Source organism: Erpetoichthys calabaricus, chromosome 1, assembly GCF_900747795.2.
Source record: "Erpetoichthys calabaricus chromosome 1, fErpCal1.3, whole genome shotgun sequence".
Classification (NCBI taxonomy): domain Eukaryota; kingdom Metazoa; phylum Chordata; class Cladistia; order Polypteriformes; family Polypteridae; genus Erpetoichthys; species Erpetoichthys calabaricus.
Window position 1 is genome coordinate 325038437 of NC_041394.2, and position 21994 is coordinate 325060430.

Genomic DNA, 21994 nt, shown 5'->3' on the forward strand with positions numbered 1-21994 from the left:
CAAGGGTTTGTAAAGAACACAATATACAGTGCATCCGGAAAGTATTCACAGCACATCACTTTTTCCACATTTTGTTATGTTACAGCCTTATTCCAAAATGGATTAAATTCATTTTTTTCCTCAGAATTCTACACACAATACCCCATAATGACAACGTGAAAAAAGTTTACTTGAGGTTTTTGCAAATTTATTAAAAATAAAAAAAACTGAGAAATCACATGTACATAAGTATTCACAGCCTTTGCTCAATACTTTGTCGATGCACCTTTGGCAGCAATTACAGCCTCAAGTCTTTTTGAATATGATGCCACAAGCTTGGCACACCTATCCTTGGCCAGTTTCGCCCATTCCTCTTTGCAGCACCTCTCAAGCTCCATCAGGTTGGATGGGAAGCGTCGGTGCACAGCCATTTTAAGATCTCTCCAGAGATGTTCAATCGGATTCAAGTCTGGGCTCTGGCTGGGCCACTCAAGGACATTCACAGAGTTGTCCTGAAGCCACTCTTTTGATATCTTGGCTGTGTGCTTAGGGTCGTTGTCCTGCTGAAAGATGAACCGTCGCCCCAGTCTGAGGTCAAGAGTTCTCTGGAGCAGGTTTTCATCCAGGATGTCTCTGTACATTGCTGCAGTCATCGTTCCCTTTATCCTGACTAGTCTCCCAGTCCCTGCCGCTGAAAAACATCCCCACAGCATGATGCTGCCACCACCATGCTTCACTGTAGGGATGGTTTTGGCTTGGTGATGAGCGATGCCTGGTTTCCTCCAAACGTGACGCCTGGCATTCACACCAAAGAGTTCAATCTTTGTCTCATCAGACCAGAGAATTTTCTTTCTCATGATCTGAGAGTCCTTTAGGTGCCTTTTGGCAAACTCCAGGCGGGCTGCCATGTGCTTTACTAAGGAGTGGCTTCCGTCTGGCCACTCTACCATACAGGCCTGATTGGTAGATTGCTGCAGAGATGGTTGTCCTTCTGGAAGGTTCTCCTCTCTCCACAGAGGACCTCTGGAGCTTTGACAGAGTGACCAACCACCAGAGTTCTTGGTCACCTCCCTGACTAAGGCCCTTCTCCCCTGATCGCTCAGATTAGATGGTCGGCCAGCTCTAGGAAGAGTCCTGGTGGTTTCGAACTTCTTCCACTTACGGAAGATGGAAGCCACTGTGGTCATTGGGACCTTCAAAGAAATTTTTCTGTAACCTTCCCCAGATTTGTGCCTCGAGACAATCCTGTCTCAGAGGTCTACAGACAATTCCTTTGACTTCATGCTTGGTTTGTGCTCTGACATGAACTGTCAACTGTGGGACCTTATATAGACAGGTGTGTGCCTTTCCAAATCATGTCCAATCAACTGAATTTACCACAGGTGGACTCCAATTAAGCTGCAGAAACATCTCAAGGATGATCAGGGGAAACAGGATGCACCTGAGCTCAATTTTGAGCTTCATGGCAAAGGCTGTGAATACTTATGTACATGTGTTTTCTCTGTTTTTTTTATTTTTAATACATTTGCAAAAACCTCAAGTAAACTTTTTTCACGTTGTCATTGTGGGGTGTTGTGTGTAGAATTCTGAGGAAGAAAATGAATTTAATCCATTTTGGAATAAGGCTGTAACATAAGAAAATGTGGAAAAAGTGATGCGCTGTGAATACTTTCCGGATGCACTGTAGGTCGGTTTCGCGGGTGCATATAAGACCATCCTTTTGGCTGACCCTGGTAATAGCACAGTTTGGCACCAGCTTTTTGAGCCAGGTCTTGTGTACTAGGTGAAGCAAAAATTGATAATGTCAGTTTGCCCTACACGGGAAACTAGTCAGAGTTGAGAGGAAGAGGGAAAGGGAAAAGAGCAGAGATATCCTCAATGAAAACCTGCTCCACCAGGGCACTCTTAATTGCAGACTGTGCCAAATGTTCGCCTTCCAACAGGATAATGAACCTAAGCACAAAACAAAGGCAATGCAAGAGAGGCTTAGGGTTAACTCTGCGAATGTTCTTGAGTGGCTCACCCAGAGTCCAGACTTAAATCTATTTCAGTATCTATGGAAAGACCTAAAAACAGCTGTCCACTGACAATCTCCATCCAAATGGACAGAGCTTGAGAGGATCTCCTGAGATAAATGACAGAAAATCCATAAATCCAGATGAGAGACGCTTGTTGTGTCGTGTACAAGAAGACTGTAATTTCTGCCAAAGGTGCTTAAACTAAGTACAAAGGAAAGGGCTTGATCTTATGTGAATGAGATGTTTTGCTTTGTATTTTTAATACATCTGCATAAATAATTAAAATCATTCTGCTGTTGCTTGATGTGGAAAAAATTATTTTAAATGATTTTAGCAAAAGGATGCAACTAAACAAAATGTGAAAAATTTGATAAGGGTCTGTATGTAAGAATGTGCATAGGTAACTACTGTTACTAACTGGTAAAGTAGTTTTGCTTGTAGATGACAGAGATATTCAATTAATATACTGTATATATTGCAAAAGCTGCAAAACAAGTAATGCAAGCAAACATTTCAATGTTTTTCTTCTTTCTGTTGAAAACACAGGTTCATTATTGTATTCAAGTTTACATTATTCTCATAACTACAATTCTTACAAAAAGTGACTCAGTTTTTAATAACTAAATTAATTCATGTATTTGTTCAAATTTAAAAAAATATCAAGACAAACCTTGCAGTTTTTGATCTGTAAACAGATAGATTCAGCTTTACAAAGTACCTCTTCAACTTCTAGCTTCATTGAAAGTTCATTGATGTGCTACATGTTAAGACACAGAGAGTTTAATCAAATCAGTATCCATAGTGACTTGTTGTCCTATTATAAGATCATCACAAAATATAACACAATCTTATTAGTGAGGTCTCAAACATCCATTAGATGGGAATTATACTTAATGTTAGTATTTTCGGACATGATACCCCTATTCCTCTACCTTAGCCTAATTTTCCTACTATAATATTATCATATCTATAATATTACCACATTAAAAAAAATCAAAATATTCCAATTCCATGATCCTCCATTACTCCTTTACTTATAGTATGTCCAGGTCACTTTTAATAAAATGAATGTTGCTCCCAGATTTAATTTTAATTCAAGGATTACTTTTCTTCATTGGCCTTGCAGTGTATTGCAGTTAGTTTCATGATTTTGAAATGCTAAACATACCTCTTTTAATATTATATACATTATTGACATCATAGGGCTATGTTGTTTTATCTCCTTCTGAACTGGAATATTATCATTAGACTTTTTTGTCAATTCTGTTTGTTCCTGGCTTTTCCTGTCACCCTTCACCTTATGGCTTCCCATTCAACACCCTATTCTGAATGTCATTAATGAGATTTTCTTCTCAAACATTATCATCCAGTTCTGCAGACTACACATGATAGATTATATTATGTGATTCAAATTTGGAATCTTATCGAAAAATGACTTGGCTGTGCATTAAAAAGGGATCTCTTACTCTTATTTTTAAATGTTACAGAATGCTGTCAGATAGAAGAGGAAGCAAATTTGCTTCTTGATCATGTGCTCACTAGATGCTCGTATGCACAGGTTCCTCTGTTCTCAACATTGTTAGAATTACAATCATTTTTAAAAGACCACCGAGTCCTTTTCAAATCTATTTTGCATTTTTCTCAAATTCTTCCCCATTCTCTAAAGGTTTGTGTACTTCTCCTAAAGATATCTTCTATAACTTCTCATTTAACAGCTTAAGTCAGAAACACTGACACTTGACCGTTAACTTCACAACATTATCCCTTGTTGGATTTATTTGTCATTTGTATGTGCCAAAAATCCCTGTCAATTTATCTTGCTTTTGTACTGACGTTTAATTCAGCAGACTACAGAATAAAATATTATAAAATTTACTTGATGTTTTATGCCACCTATAACCGCTCTGCCTACTTGAAACCTCTCAGTTATAGAATGAGTTATGGACAGCTCTACTGGCAATTCCTATAATATATTTATGGACACAGAGATTAATTAAAATAATTTTACTGTACTGGACTTGCATCTTAAAATACAAAAAATGTTATGAAACCAAAAATCATATCTGAATAAACAACATATTTTTCTTACTGTAAGATAATTCAGTAAGATTGTATGCATGAGCGATGACAATTCTTTAATAAACAGAACCTCTTTTAGATTTACTTTCAGGGCTATGCTGGCAAAAAATGAGTCAAAAAAATGAACTGAACAACAGCAAGACCAAAACAGAAGTACTCTCCCCCTCTTTATTCAGGGGTTAATGTATATGAGCAGGTGTGTCTTCTTTGAGTATGTACATTAAGCCTAAGAATTTCAGCCAACTTTACAACTAGCTATTTAATTAGATGACGCAGGCTATGGAAACTTTTAATTCAGCAAACTTAATATTCAATAAAGCCAGATGCTATTCTCTGATTCAAAGCTCAATTAAAATGTACAACATAACAGTGTGACAGTTGCAACATACTGTACATTTTCTTTTCAGAAGGTTAAAAAAAAATAAGAGTTGCTTCCCTGTAACAAACAAATGTGTACTATGCATCCCACAAATATCCTTTCATGCTTTCTTAGCTATCCATTTTGTTTTACAGACTTGTCAGCAATCTTAGTCTGATCACTTGGCTTTGACACAGGTTCCAAACTGCTGAACACAACTGGTACATAACAACACATCTGCAGCTGCATGTGGATGCCTGCAGAAAACTATCTTACTGCATACAATAATAAGTTTTTCATACTGCTATTCTCCTGCTGTTAAAAGTCAAATTCACTCATTACCATATAAACTAAGTAGTTTAACAGCGATACTATGGTTATCATTAGTGTCTAATGACATTGTATTGAAATAAACAGAAAAATTAACATTAAAACATTTTCATTAACATTAAAACATTTTCAAAGTAACTTGTAGAGAGCACTTAGGATAGTGCTGATTCAGATTTTCAGATACATATACTCTCAGTAGCCACTTTATCTAGTACTGAGCAGAATCTACTTTTGTTTCCTGAGTATCCTGATTTGTTTGAGTTATGGATCCAACAGGGTGCTACAAATATCCCCAAGAGATTTTCATTAATGATTACTCCATAATATCGCATGGTTCCTAAAAATTATTCAGCTGTGCATTTACAGGTGCTATGTTTGAATGAGATCTGGTGACTGTAACAGTTACTGGAGTAAACCGAAGTCACTGACATGTTCACAGAACCAGCTTGAGAAGATGCATGCTTAGGGATAGTGGGGTAGACTGTGGCCATAAAGGGATACAATTGGTCATCACCAATGATTAGACATGTTAAGACATTCAAAGGGACACTCAATTGGTATTAAAAAGTCTAATTTGTACTAAAGAAACTTTCTCTGCGCCATTACTGAACTGGGAAATTATGTGAGAATCACATGGGAATGATACTTGAAGGTCTCAGTCACTGCACTGCAGATTATATTAACTTTCAAGTCATCAATGCAGTACACGTGAAAGACAATACCTTGCTTTCCAAACAACAGGCACTGGTTTTTTAAGAAGCTAAAAGGTCTCCTGAATTAGAAAAAGAAAACAATCAAATCCAGTGACAAAGAGGCTCTGAAGGATACACAGCAGGTGCTAAAGAAAATGGTGAGTGAAGGAAAGCTTATAAAGCTAAAATAGAAAACAGGGAGTAGATGTAGAGGCGGTGCACTCCTACAAGGATTTGGGGGTGTCTACATCAATGACAGGTTGGACTTGTCTCGGAAAACAGAGGATCTATATAAGGAAGAACAGAGCAGGCTCTATTTCCTTATCAGACCGTGTTCCTTTAATATGGGAAGTGATATCCCTTCACATCCTCCACAACTTTGAGGGCCAATTTGATTTCTTTGCTGTGGTGTGCTGAGCCAGTAACATCACTTTAAGAGAGACCCAGCAAATCAAAAAACTAATTTAAAGGACAGGCTCATTTATGGGACTCATTCTAGGCCACCTGGAGGTAGTAAAAAAAGGAGAGTGCCATTATGAACAATGCTGCACATCTTCACACTGATATACTTGATACCGAGTAGTTTTAGCCAAAATACTATACAGCAGAAGTGTTTCAAGAAACGGAAAGAGACTCCTTTTTAACCAACAGCAATACACCTGCATAACACCTAACTGTGACTTCCAAGCCAACAATTTTCTTTAGTCATTCTGGTGTGTGTTCAGAGCATAGTGTATCATTATATACCAGTAACGGTACACTGCACGATAACGTGCAGTGAATACACTTGACTTGATCATTCATAGTTTTCATCCTCTTTCTCTGTACGTTTTGTATTCATTTGCTCAGTGGTTGATGCGCTTGATGCTTCCTGAGCAGCTCTTCTTTTCTCCACCCTAGCGGCCTGCTTCTTTTCTTCTTTCGTCAGCATCTTTTCATATTAAAACTGATTAACACTAGAATTACCAGAGCCTACGAAAAAACTCGTATATCCGGCCCACCTTAAATCGCTTCTTAAATCCGTTCACACCTCTCCGCCAGCATCCTTTGTCCTCTAAATGTGCTGATAAAAGACAAGCTGCCAGCAGCCGGCTATTCCATCCCCCCACCGACTTAGAACGTGAGCGAAGTTTTCCCAGCTCACGCCTTGATTGATTATGTGGGAGTGAAGTGGAGTTTTACAGTGGAAATAAGAGATCATTATTCTAAAGTAATCTGTGTAAACACATTGTTAAAACAGAAACTTTGTCATATTTTAGTAATAAATGTTACAAAATGTAGTAGGCATAAACTATAGAATGTGTAAAGCCCGAGTTCCAAAGATCAAATAAACACTTTCACAAAAGCTTCAAGGACAATACAACAGCCTCCGTGGCGTAGCGCGTTAAGATTTGCCTCTTAGAGCACAACAGCTCTGCTGCCTTTCAGACCTGAGTTCGATTCCCCGCTAGGGATAAAATGTTGCTTTTTTTTTTTTCTTTTTAACCTCAAACGGACGTAAAATTTATAAATTGGTATGCACTGTCAGTTAATGAGATCGTTATATTTTCATGTGGGATGCTCCTTTTAAAATATTTTTTTAACAATTGAGACTGCAATTAACAGGAACAACTGTCCTTATAACTGTTATTTTTAAGATCCATAACACACAGACAGACGAGCACTGCGTAATAGGGAGACAGAGAGGCAGAGATATATAAATAAACAGGGAAGGCACATGTACTGAAAGAAGAAAAAAGATCAACGTGCGTTGTTCCTGTACACTGAATGAGATCACCCGCTCTAACATCACCCCTCCCCCCCATCTGACTCTCTAAGTAAGATGGGGGGGAGGGGGGATTGGGGAGGGGTGATGTTAGAGCGGGTGAGCTCATTCAGTGCTACAGGAACAACGCACATTTTATTTATTTTTTCACTTAAGCTGGCACTTAAGCCTTTAATCTGGCTCAAGAATGATTTAAGATATGAAGAGTATGGGAAAGTGACGGTGAAGGTGGTAGAGATGAGAACAACGCCCGTACACATGCGCCGCACTGCCGTCCTTCTGCACACTGCTGAGAGTTGATTCTACAATAAAATAAAATAAAAAGAAAAAGAGGAATAACCTTGGATGTCAGTCATCACCCCGAAAGTGAACAGTAGACGAGGCAGACAAACGGACAGCCACATTAACGTTTTTTAATAAATAAATGGATGAAGACCTTCTGTGAATATGCAAATTACACCCTGGACAGAGAAAGAAAGAAAGAAAGAAAGAAAGAAAGAAAGAAAGAAAGAAAGAAAGAAAGAAAGAAAGAAAGAAAGAAAGAAAGAAAGAAAAGGGAAGGTAGGTAAGTCAGTTTGTTCGTTAGTTCATTAGATCATCTGTTCATTCTTCTCTGCTCTGTTCTACCACCAATGCCCTGTATTGTTGACACAAGGAAAAACAGACTTAATCTCAGATTTACAGTGGCATACGTGTTATGCCAGATTCTAAACCTACCCTCAGCAGGTTGCAGAAGACACTGTGAATCATCAAACCAGCCTTTTGTTTTTTACCTAATCTTCAATTGCCGTTTCTGTAGCCTCATCTTCCTGTTCTTGGTCAAAAGAAAATGAACCTGGCAAAGACTTCTGTTGCTTCTATGAACAGACCCACCCTTCCGCATACCTCTGTTACAAAAAGCTGTTATTTGAGTATTTGTTTTTTTTTCTTGGCTCGATAGCTTGAATAAATTCTCATTTGGCCTTTAATTAAATGGGGATTTTTGCTCACAGACATACTACTCACCAGATGCTATATAGTTATCTTGTAAGCTCTATATATAGTAGGGCATAAAAATCCCAGAGCGTAGCTGTTTCTGACATGCTGAAATTACCACATCTGGCTTGCACAATCATGTCACAGTAAAAGCTGATTAGATTCCATATTATGTACTTCCTAATATTTGGTTGAACAACAAAAAATCCTTCACTGCAGCTGTAATGTTTAATCACTTTCTATAAGTCCTTCTTAATATGTTCAGGTTTTTCATTTATCAGACACTTCTAATACCTATTTTACACAAATCAGGACAAAATCAAACCATCTAGGTGGAAGCTCTATGAACATGTGAGCTTATATAAGAAACTCAAATAAGGATAAAGACTGGACAATACATTTCAGGTTACGTATCATTACAATAATGCTGTTATAAACTAGAAATTGTATCTTCCTTTCTCTAATATTCTCTTTGGTCTCCTTTTAACGTTTCTCTTGTGACCTTGTGGGTCCTAGACTTTAAGTGGCTGTAATAGCACTACATTAATTTGTTTTCTCATTCAAGTTGTTCACATCATTTTAGCAAGGGAATGGGCAGAGATGGCTCCTTTCTCTCTGTTTACAGTAGTGTGTTTATTTATAATTATACTTTCTTACACACAAAAAACAGTTCACCAATATATTGCAAACATATTTTAGATTTGATGATCTTTAGAAATAAAAATAGTTTGTTAGTTCAAAAATAGCCACCTGAGCATACTTTGGTAAATGAACAAAAAATGTTAGGGTTATTACAAGATTTCAGGTGAACAGACGTAATGTGATAGGACAATGTTTAGGTGTAAATGGTTCAAAAGCATGAAAGTAAACATTCCAAATATAACACACAGTAAATGTTATATAGCTAGATAGTCACCACTGCCCAAAGCTGAGAAAAAAAACAAGAACAAGCAGCAGAAGAAGATATAAAATATGTTATAACATATATTGATTGCAGTAGAGTGTTGTAGAGTAGAGTGTTAGCCATAGATTGATACAGGAGAAAGTAGGGTGAAATGACACCTTTTATTGGCTAACTAAATAATTACAAATGCAAGCTTTTGAGGCAGCTAAGGCCCCTTCATCAGGCAAGGTGTAACAAAGAAACTGAAAAATACTCTAGCTTATATTGGGACAGCAAAGTGATTTTTTTCTTTCATCTTAACAACCTTTTTGTTCAAATGTTAGCAAAATAAATACACCTGAGATGAATTAACCCTGAAAGAAGAGAACAATGAACTAATAAAATGTAGAGATGAGATAACCATCACTAGAGAAAGTCCTGCAAGGTTTTTTTGAAGTGTATTGTCTGTAAGATAGGCCACTGATATAGTCAGCTGGTCAATCAGTCTTGTTAGTCCACATATCTGGTCATAAAACTCTTGTCTCTATTCAGACCATTTTGTAGAGTGTTGAATTTAAGCATACTTTTGTATTCCCTTTCTCTCCGCTCCTGTCGGGTCTTGAAATTACCCATAATCACAGTGATCCTCACATTCTTTATGCTGTGGCCATTACTGTTAAAGTGTGCTGCCACCGGAAGATCAATACTGTTCTGATTAATATGAAATCTATGTGAGCTCATTCGCTGGCGCAGTGTCTAACTAGTTTCCCCTACATACAGTCCAGTGTTGGGGCACCTTATGCACATGATTAGGTAGACCACATTAGCAGATTTGCATGTGAATGGACCCTTTATTTTATGCTCCTGTTGGCAATGTGGTATAACTACCTGATCTGTTGTGTAGATATGTGCACAGGTGCCACACCTGTTCTGTAGGCAGGGAGATGTGCCACTTGCCGCCGAGCCACATATAGAGTTTTGGACAATCAGTTGTTTGAGGTTTGGTGGTTGTCTGTATGCAAGGAGGGGAGGTTCTGGGAATATATCCTTCAGTTTATTGTCTTTCTGTACCATGGGCAGAAGCTCTTTCATAATTTTGCGAAGTGTTTTCAGATGTGGATGATAAGTTACAACTAGTGGGACCCGGTTCTTGGTTTCTGCACCTTTGTATTCCAGAAGGTTTTCTCTGGGTATAACCGTAGCTCTCCTGATTTGTAGGTCTGTTGATTTGGGAGTGTATCCTGGTTTGATGAAGTCTGTCCTGAGTTTCTGCAGTTGTGTGTCCTGATCCACTGGGTCTGAGCAAATACGATTGTAACGTATTGCCTGGCTGTAGATGATGGAGTTCCGTATATGCTTTGGGTGGAAACTGCCATTTCTTAGATATGTCCGTCTGTCTGTTGGTTTGTGAAAAATAGAAGCCATAAGGGTACCGGTCCTTTATGCGAATGGTAGTGTCCAGAAAGCTGATTTCTGTTTGTAAATAATTTAAGTTTTATGTTAGGGTGGACTGAATTGTAATTCCTATGGAAGCAAAGAAGGTCTTTTTCGCTTGCGGTCCAGATTATAAGAATGTCATCTATGTAGCGAAGGTATAGTATTGGTTTTATTGCACATGTAGACAAGAAGTCCTGTTCTAATCTTGCCATGAATAAGTTTGCATAATGGGGTGCGAAACGACATCCCATTGCAGTTCCCATTAGTTGTAAGTAAATGTCCTGACCAAAAGAAAACACATTGTGAGTTAGTATGAATTTTGTCAATTGTATCACTGGCTCTGTTTGTAAGCCATGTTATTGCAGGTACATCTGACAGGCCACAAAAAGGTTGTTAAGATGAAAGAAAAAAATCACTTTGCTGTCCCAGTATAAGCTAGAGTATTTTTCAGTTTCTTTGTTACACCTTGCCTGATGAAGGGGCCTTAGCTGCCTTGAAAGCTTGCATTTGTAATCTATTTAGTTAGCCAATAAAAGGTGTCATTTCACCCTACTTTCTGCTATAATATATATTGGTCATCCCCAAGGCAATAGTCTGCTCTGAATATACAGCCACACACGTTCTGCTACATCTCTGGGTTCAGAGCTACCCAGAGGACTCTGAAATAAGAAAATAATGGGAAATATTTTACACCTAAGGATTCCTCACATTGTACTTCTGTTTTTTCTTGGCTTCATGGGACTAAATTAGAACAAATAAGCAAGCTTCATCATTTTGGATGCCTTAGTCTGTACTTCTGTTTCTTTACAGCTTTAAAATGTAGGTCAATAGGGACCTAAGTATGCACTATGCCCACACTAATCCATCTAAGTTCATCTGACCTAGAACCAGAAACTCAAGAGAATTTTCTCACCCTGCCTGGCTTGAGAGAGAGGATGAAATCAATGCCTAAAAAGTCTGCCTTTACTGAAGACTTAAAAATGTAATAAATTACTAATGTATTCAAATCTCGATGCCTATTTTCAGAATGCAACAATCTGATCTGATAATAATGAATGTCTATTTTTATAGTTGTTTAAATGTTCCTTCATTATCAGCATAAGAGATAATGCTGAAAAAGTCAAGGTCAAGAGTTCAGTTCTCATCCCTAACCCATTATTAATCATTAATTTTAGAAAAACTAAAGTAAGAAACCAATGAATGGATTTTGTACATGACAATTACAGGGTGTTTTTTAATCTATTTTATTCCCTTTGGAGCATAAATTGACCTTTGGAAGAATTAACTTTGTTGATGTATCAATGAAGATACTAAAGGAAAAGATAATAACTAAAAAAATCCAATGAATATATTCTACCTTGAGAATTTCATTAAATCCATAATGTTCATCCATTATTTTCTGCTTTTCTGAATCTAGTATGGCACAACATACTAGTAAATGAAAGTTTTTGCAAGGTAGCCCAGTCCACATAACCTTAAAAGAAAAGATGTATGTTAAAAAATAAAGCAAGAGAAAAAAAAATATTTTCATCATATGTATTAAAACCATTTTATGTTATTTGTATATTTTAGGATAACCAATCCTTCAAAAAAAAAAAAAAAACTTTTTCATTTACATTGCAATTAAAGTACCAATACATTGATGAGGCAAAAAAAAATCTATGAACACAATATACTAACAATTAGATAGTCAAGGAAAGCATTACCTCCCACAAGCGCATTATATTAGGAAAACTGAATTCTCTCTTGAAGAGTATTAGTAACCATCGGAAACAAAAATACAGGTATCCCGAGTCCTGTGATTCTGAAAGTTAAATATAAAGAAAACATACTGTACATTATTGAAGAACACTTTTTACGCTTCATTCATAGAATGATATTTACACTGTACAGGCCCAAAGCACTGGAATCACCCCAGATAAATCACAAAGCCTGCATGGGTTTCAGCTGTTGAAATAGGAAAATGAATGATACTGTACAAGAGTTGGGTTAAAGGCATCTAGCAAATAATTGCAATTTCTATTTCTGATGCTTTTCAAAATTCAAATCTATGCAAGCTGACAAACTGGGAAGTCAGCTATGTGAGTTTCCACCTGTAATGTATGGAGATCATTTTAATTACTTTGTTTATTCTTTGGCATGGAATGTAAGAAACTGAAAAATTACAAAGAAAAACTAAGTATACCAATGCCCCCACACTGTTAAAGTAAGTCAAGTTCTCTTTCACTGAGTTTTTGTTTTTAAAAGTAGAGGTACACACCAGCCAGAAAACAGCTCTGTGTTAATGCTTGTTCACTCATCAGGCACTATGGAAACGGCAGGGTGCTCCTGCATGTCTGACCAGATGAAGCCATGCAGTCACACCAAAGCATTTTTGCAGAAAGCAAAGAAAGATTTTACATCACTTGTCAGCATATTGTGTGGTTATTTACTGCTATACGGAGTGCAGCCTTTAAAACTGACTTGGCAAGAACAGCTTATGTGCAGCCACACTGAATTTCTTTATGACAAGTGTTTATGCTAATGGGCAAAACAGTAGATTACCTCTTCTGTAAAAAATTAAACAATTCAGTCCCACCTCTAGCATCTTTTGGTGCCTGGTCTTTCTCATTTTGCATTTGATCAGGAGAAAAGGCAGCTATAAAGTTTTAAATATTGCATACTTTGTGAGCCTGGTAGCCATCCATTGGCATAGGGAATACATTGACTATTAGCCACTCAATTTGATACAGCAATGCATTTTTTTAAATTTCAGAGTTTTAAGCAATGAAAGAATAACCCCAATAACACAAAATAAACTTGCAAATAATACACCCCATGATTCAAATACAACACTCTTAAGCAGTGTGGAAACAGTGCAACATGTTGTAAAGCCACCCTTTTGCTACACTGCACAAAGTTGGCAAAGCATTAAACGATTTCTCTACAATGCTTTTCCTTTCAGCACTAGGATTCTCCAGTTCTTTAAAATAGAGACACATTACCTTCTGTGTAGATGGTATGTGTCTTTCAGCATTTTCTTGCATAAAGAAGAACGCACATAAGTATGCTGTCTTAAGTGGATTTGTTAAATTATGTACCTTCACATAGAAAGAGTAGTGGCTTAAGAGCAAAGTATGTTCAGTATCCACATTCAAATCAGAACTCTCTTGTACTCAAAGCATTCCTGGTTCAATATCTTATTTTTTTCAAATTATTGTGGGAATCTCTAATGGAGCAAATAGTGAGGATTTTGTGTAGCTCATGACTACTGGAACTGTCCTCCCTTAACACTAGAATTACCAGAGCCAAGAAAAACCTCGTAGACCCGGCCCACCTTAAATCTCACCGCACCTCTCCGTCAGAGTTTTTTGTCGTGTAAATGTGCCGATAAAGACAAGCAGCAAGCAGCCTGCTATTTCATCCCCCCACCGCCGCAGACCGTGCACAAAGTTCTCCCAGTTCATGTCTTGATTATCTGGGAATGAAGTGCTGGAGGTTTAGAGTGGAAATAATAGATCGTTACTTGGAACAAATGCATTTCATGTGTGTTCCGTTTCCACAATAATCTGTGTGTAAACACATCATTAAAACAGAAACTTTTTCATATTTTAGTAGTAAATGACAAAATGTTGGCATAAACTATATAATGTATGAAGCCTGAAGTCCAAAGATCAAATAAACACTTTCACAAAAGGTTCAAGGATGATACAACCGCTTCCATGGCGTAGCAGTAAGATCTGCTGACTTGTAATCAAGAGTCCCCGGTTCGATCCCGACTGACTCCTATATTTGCCATTTTCAGTAGTGAGCTGCTCTTATTAATATTATACAGTACACACATACATTTAGTTTGCGACTGTAACAGACGGTGTACATTTATAGTACTTGTAAAAGTTACCTTTTTTTTTTCACTTTTATTCTCTCAGTCACGATCACGATACATACTACCACCACCCCGGGGATCTGATGCTGTTAGTTTTTATTTGAAACTGGGAATAACTATAGATGTGAGTGATATTTTGAGGCAATGGAACTGGACATTCTCTGATCTGGATGGATAAAAGCTGACACACAAACGCTGGTGGATCTGGATAAAAGCTGACACACAAACGCTGGTGGATCTGCCTTCTTTGTATCTCACCGTCACTTGATTTTTTTTATTCAGTTTTATTGAGTGTTCCTGCTCACGCTGAATTAGTATGCACCTTATGGTCTATGAAAAACAAAGATATAGGTATATATAATATTTGGAATTATTCATTTTATGACCTGTACAGTACATTTCGGAAAACATTGTGGCACGGACACAACATTATTCATATTATTCATATTCATCCACATAACATCTTGCGGTTGTAATCAATGACCATGTGTTTTTTATTTCCCGATCTTGCCAGCCTGTATGTTGCTGTATGGTGCTGTTTCTTTTGTAGGACATGCAGAGGAAAGAATAGTACAGAGAGGTCAGTTCAGCACTATATGCAATTATCAAATTCAAATCTTAACAGTTCACACACATGCAAGGACTGTCCTTTCTACATTTACGACATGTGTACCTGTTGCAATGTACACGCTTCTCTCTATGCTGTGGTTTCTATTACACACCTGAAAGAAAGTGACAATATATGTGGCATTCTGAAGAAATCATTTTATGACCTGAATAGTACCAATCAGAAAACATCATTGCACTAATGCAATATTATTTGAAAACGAACAGCATCAGATCGGGTATGAATTTATGCTGGCGCTGTTACTTAGAGTCAGGAGGGGCGAAGTTGTTTTGGGGGGTATAGTGTGATCGTGATTGAGAGAATAAAACTGAAAAAAGCTAACTTTTACAAGTACCATAAATTTAAACCCAATGTCCCATATATTTGTCTCTTTCTTTTTTTCTCCATGCTGCATTGACATCATGCACCAAAAGGCGTAACCATACTCACTGCTGAACATGACCTGGCTGCGATCAATGCACATGTACTGTGCAGGGCATATATACGGTGGCCACTAAGAAAAGAAGACTGTTCATGGCACACCTTGCAGAGGAACTTCGATGTCACATCTTACTGGAAAAGGCGATGGAAAAAGAAAAGGAGAATGCAACATCGACAAGGTTCTGTTCCAGACAGCTGCTTTCACCAGGAAAGTAAACGGAGTCAGCATCAGGTGCCCTTTCAATGTAATAGGAACCAAAGCATAGAGAGATGTGTGCGCATTGCAACAGGTACACATGTTCTAAATGTAGAAAGGATGGTCCTTGTGTGTGTGTGTGTGTGTGAACGGTTAACATTTGAATTTGATGATTGCATATAGCGCTGAACTGACCTCTCCATACTATTCTTTCCTCTGCATGCCCTGCAGTACAAAAAAACAGCACCATAGAGCAACATGGAGACTGGCAAGATCGGAGAAAAAAAAAACACATGGTCACTGATTACAACCGCAAGATGTTATGCGGATGAATATGAATAATATGAATAATGTTGCGCACGTGCCACAATGTTTTCCGAAATGTACTGTACAGGTCATAGAATGAATAATTCCAAATATTATATATACCTATGTCTCTGTTTTTCATAGACCATAAGGTGCATACTAATTCAGCGTGAGCAGGAACACTCAATAAAACTGAATAAAAAAAATCAAGTGACGGTGAGATACGAAGAAGGCAGATTCACCAGCGTTTGTGTGTCAGCTTTTATCCATCCAGATCAGAGAATGTCCAGTTCCATTGCCTCAAAACACCACTCACATCTGCAGTTATTCCCAGTTTCAAATAAAAACTAACAGTGTCAGATCCCTGGAGTGGTGGCAGTATGTATTGAGATCGTGACGGAGATAATAAAATTAAAAAAAAAACTGATAATCAAGCCATGAGCTGGGAAAACTTTGTGCACGGTCTGCGGCGGTGGGGGGATGGAATAGCAGGCTGCTTGTCTTTATCAGCACATTTACACGACAAAAGACGCTGATGGTGAGGTGCGATGGGATTTAAGTTGACCGTTTCTACGAGTTTTTTCGTAGGCTCTGGTAATTCTAGCGTTAACTGGGAAAGCTCTAGGCAGAAGTGTGTACAAAGTTTCCAAAAGAAAACGGCTGCACCTAATTTGCTTTGAAAAATAAGTCAGGTTTTGCAACTACCACAGACTAGAACTAAGATGGTAATTTCCAACTATTAAATGCAAAGCATTATCATGTTCTTTTTTTCTACTTTTTATGATTAAATTAATATTTAGGTGAGGGTGGACTTTTCTGGGTTCCAGGGCCATGAGGTTGATCCATTACTGAAAAACACTTTTCCATAGACTATCTGTACATGGCCAAAAATTATTAGTAATTCAGTCAGTAAGTGAATCATTGACATATAGCTTTATATATACAGTGCTGTGAAAAATTATTTGCCCCCTTCCTGATTTCTTATTTTTGGCATGTCTGTCACACTTAAATGTTTCAGATCATCAAACAAATTTAGATATTAGACAAAGATAACCCAAGTAAACACAAAATGCAGTTTTTAAGTGATGACTTTATTTATTAAGGAAAAAAAAACCTATCCAAACCTACATGGCCCTATGTGAAAAAGTAATTAACCCCCTTGTTAAATCATGAAGTAACTGCAGTTAATCACATTTTTTTTTGGAAAGCTGAGTTCAACTTCACTAGCCACACCCTGGCCTGATTACTGCCAGACCTGTTGAATCAAGAGATCACTTAAATAGAGCCTGTCAGGCAAAGTGAAGTAGGCCAAAAGATCCCAAAAAGGAAGACATCACGCCACAATGTAAAGAAATTCAGGAAAAGATGAGAAACAAAGTAATTGACATCTGTCAGTTTGGAAAAGGTTACAAAGCCATTTCTAAAGGAGAGACCCATTATCCACAAATGGAGAAAACACGGAACAGTGGTGAACCTTCCCAGGAGTGGCTGGCCTAAAAAAATTTCCCCAAGAGTGCAGCGACGACTCATCCAAGAGGTCACAAAAGAACCCAGAACAACATCTAAAGAACTGCAGGCCTCACTTGCCTCAGTTGATGTCAGTGTTCATGACTCAACCATAAAAAAAGAGACTGGGCAAAAATGGTATGCATGGCAGAGTTCCAAGGCGAAAACCACTGCTGACCAAAAAGAACATAAAGGCTTGTCTCACTTTTGCCAAAAAAACACCCCAAGACTTTTGGGAAAATGTTCTGTGGATTGACAAAACAAAAGCTGAACTTTTTGGAAGGTGTGTGTCCTGTTACATCTGGCATAAATGTAACATCATACCAACAGTCAAACATAGTGGTGGTAGTGTGATGGTTTGGGGCTGCTTTGCTGCTTCAGGACCTGGACGACTTGCTGTGATTGATGGAACCATGAATTCTGCTCTCTACCAAAAAATCCTGAAGGATAATGTCCGGCCATCAGTTCGTGACCTCAAATTGAAGCGCACTTGGGTTCTGCAGCAGGACACACCAGCAAGTCTACCTCTGAATGGCTTAAAAAAACAAAATGAAGGTTTTGGAGTGGCCTAGTCAAAGTCCGGACTTGAATCCAATTAAGATGCTGTGGCATGACCTTAAAAAAGCGGTTCATGCTTGGAAATCCTCCAGTGTGGCTGAATTAAAACAATTCTGCAAAGAAGAGTAGGCCAAAATTCCTCCACAGCTATGTGAAAGACTCACTGCCAGTTATCGCAAACGCTTGATTGCAGTTGTTGCTGCTAAGGGTGGCACAACCAGTTATTAGGGTTAGGGGGCAATTACTTTTTCACATAGGGCCACGTAGGTTTCGATAGTTTTCTTCCTTAATATAATCATCTGCGGTGGGTTGGCACCCTGCCCGGGATTGGTTCCTGCCTTGTGCCCTGTGTTAGCTGGGATTGGCTCCAGCAGACCCCTGTGACCCTGTGTTCAGATTCAGCGGGTTGGAAAATGGATGGATGAATGGATAAATATAATCATCACTTAAAAACTGCATTTTGGGTTTACTTGGGATATCTTTGTCTGATATTTAATTTTGTTTGATGATCAGAAACAATTTAGTGTGACAGACATGCAAAAAAATAAATTGGTAAGGGGGGCAATTACTTTTTCACAGTACTGTTTATATATACATATATATATATATATATATATATATATATATATATATATATATACATACATATATATATATATATATATATACACACACATACATATATATACATATATATATACACATACATATATATACATATATATATACACATATATATATACATATATATATATACACATATATATATATATACACATATATATATATACATATATATATATACATATATATATATATATACACATATATACATATACATATATATATACACATATATACATATACATATATATATACACATATATACATATACATATATATATACACATATATACATATACATATATATATATATATATATATATATATATATATATATATATACATATCTATATATATAAAAATAAAATCAGGGGTGAGCAAAAGTAGCTTTACAGTTATGAGTAGGTGAGGCCAGCAATTTGAACACTTGCAAGATTGTACCAAAGTGCACTGTGCCAATACTTTGAGTTAATAAAGCTATTGTAATAATCATAACCTGCATGCCTTTTCCCATAAGAACAGCTATAAGCCCATTTTTGCCCACCCCTGATATATATAGTAGCCTGCTATACCATCCCCCCACCGCCTCAGAATGGGCAAGAAGTTCTCCCAGGTCCTGCCTTCATTGATTATCTAGGAGTGAGCTACCCAGAAAGGTGAAATAATTTGATGTGTGTTTGTGTCTACAACAATTTATGTAAACACATTGTTAAAACAGAAACGTTTTTCATGTTTTAGTAATAAATGACAAAATATAGACATGAACTATATAATGTGTGAAGGCTGATGGCCAAATATCAAATAAACACTTTCCCAAAAGGTGCAAGTACAATACGACTGCTTCCGTGGTGCAGCGGTTAGAACTGCCGACTTATAATCCAGAGGTCTTGAGTTCGAAAACCATCTCCCCCGCAAATTTACCGTTTTGAGTAGTGAACTACTCTTATTGTTAATATTATACAATAAAAACATACATTTGATTTGTGTCTGTAACAGCTGGTGTACATTTATAGTACTTGTAAAAGTTAGCGTTTTTTCCCCCCCCACTTTTATTCTCACAGTCACGATCACGATACAACATCCGCCCCAGATCTGACACAGTTACTTTTTATCTGAAACTGGGAATAACTGTAGATGTGAGTGGTGTTTTGAGACAATCGGAGTGGTGTTTTGAGACAATCAAACTGGAAATTCTCTGATCTGGAGGGATAAAAGCTGACACACAAGCGCTGGTGAATCTGCCTTCTTTGTATCTCACTGTCACTTGAATTTTTTTTTTTATTCAGTTTTATTGAGTGTTCCTGCTCACTCTAAATTAATATGCACCTTATGGTCCATGATGTCAAAGCCGCACTGACAAATAAACAGACACATAGGTATATATGATATTTGTAATAACTCATTTTATGACCTGTATAGTACATTTTGGAAAACATTGGCACTGATGCAACATTATTCACATTATTCATATTCATTCGCATGCCTTCTTGTGCTTGTAATCAAACTTCAAACTTGCCCATGCAGTCTCCACATTTTGGTACAGGGTACTGTTTCTTTTGTAGTCCCAGGACATGCAGAGGATAGAATAGTACAGAGAGGTCAGTTCCGCGCTATGTGCAATCATCAGATTCAAATGTTAACCGTTCACACACACACACCCAAGGGCCGTCCTTTCTACATTTAGAACATGTGTACCTGTTGCAATGTACACACTTCTTTCTGTGCTGTGGTTACTATTACACTGAAGGGGCAGGGGGAAGCGGCGGTCTTGTCGATGTTGCATCCTCTTTTGCTTTATCCATCTGCTTTTCTTGTAAGAAGCAACGATGAAGTTTCTCTGCAAGGTGATCCATGAACACTCTTCTTTTCTCAGTGGCCCCCATGCATGCTTTGTACAGTACATGTGCGTTGATCGCCGCCAAGTCAAGTGTATTATAGCACACAGCAACCGGCCACCTGCGTGCTTCTGCTCACACTGAATAGGTTCACGCACTCTGGTGCACAATATCAACACAACACCAGGCAAAAAAGAAAGAGACAAATTTATGTGACATTTTGAAGAAATCATTTTATGACCTGAATAAAACCAATTAGAAAACATCATTGCACTAATGCAATATTATTTGAAAATGAACAGCATCAGATCGGGTGTGAATTTATACTGGCGCTGTTAGTTAGAGTCACATCAGAAGGGGTGGGGGGGAGGTTATGGGTTTGCGATGGTGAGCGTGATCGTGACTGAGAGAATAAAACTGAAAAAAAGCCAACTTTTAGAAAAAGCTATACATTTACAGCTGATCACACATCAAATTATTTCACCTTACAATTCTGGGTAGCTCACTCCTGGGTAGCTCACTCCTAGATAATCAATCAAGGCAGGAACTGGGAGAACTTCTTGCCCGTTCTGTGGCGGTTGGGGGATGGTATAGCAGGCTGCTTGGGCTTATCGACACATTTACAAGACAAAAGACGCTGACGGAGAGGTGCGAAGGGATTTAAGGTGGGCCGGATTTATGAGTTTTTTTGTTGGCTCTGGTAATTCTAGTGTTAATCTCTTCTGGATAAGCTTGTAATTGACTGAGGTGAGAAAGCCTTTTTCTGCTTTAGACAGGTCCTCCAAAGAAATTGGATTTAACTTCATTGTTGATTTGTATTCCTTCATATGTTCTGTGATTAGTATTTTTTGTCTTTCTGGGCTATGTCCAGATTGGCTTACCATACAGTATATCCAAATGCCTTTCTTTCTTCTTTCAGATGCAATAGTGCTTCTTTGAATTCAAGGAACCGTGCTTTCTTTATGCTTAACCATTCTGAGTAGTAATTTAAAAGTACTTTTACTGTTTCAGTTTTCTCTTTGGCACTTGTTGAGTTTACTATACAGCCTTTGATTTCTGGATCATCTTTAATAAGCAAGTCCCCTTCGCCTAGTCTTTTTGGCCATTTCATGTTCTGGCTATAGCAGGAAGTTTGGGCTTTGAATCCATGTCTTGATGAAGCTTTCTATGGTCGACCCTCTTGATGCCTGGTCTGCTAGGTTTAGAGCAGATGTGACATATCTCCATTGCGAGGGCTATGAGTGCTCTCTTAACACTGTAACTCTGTCGGCAACAAAGGTTTTGTAGTGCGCACTTTCATTTGCAATGTACCTTAACACAGTGGTGCTGTCAGTCCAAAAGGTTTACTCTTGCAGGGGAATTTGCAGTTCATGTTTTAGCATCTTGTCTATTTTGACTGCTGCCACAGCTGCTGTTAAGTTTAAAATTGGTATGATGACAGGTTTCAGTGGTGCCACTCTTGATTTCCGCATTAGAAATGAACAATGTCTCTTATTTATTTACTACTTCAGTAGCTTCTCCAAAATTGTGCATTTGTGCA

General features: G+C 37.8%; 1 protein-coding gene across 1 annotated transcript in view; it reads right to left on the reverse strand.

Annotated features, from left to right (window-relative positions):
- Nucleotides 1–21994, reverse strand: part of tbc1d15 (TBC1 domain family, member 15) — a 158540-nt gene that overhangs the window by 6344 nt on the left and 130202 nt on the right. The window contains exons 14-16 of the mRNA XM_028818454.2: nucleotides 12223–12320; nucleotides 11874–11990; nucleotides 2668–2754 (exon numbers count right to left, since the gene is read on the reverse strand). Coding sequence (XP_028674287.1) covers nucleotides 2668–2754; nucleotides 11874–11990; nucleotides 12223–12320 — 302 coding nt within the window. The remainder of the gene's footprint in view (nucleotides 1–2667; nucleotides 2755–11873; nucleotides 11991–12222; nucleotides 12321–21994) is intronic.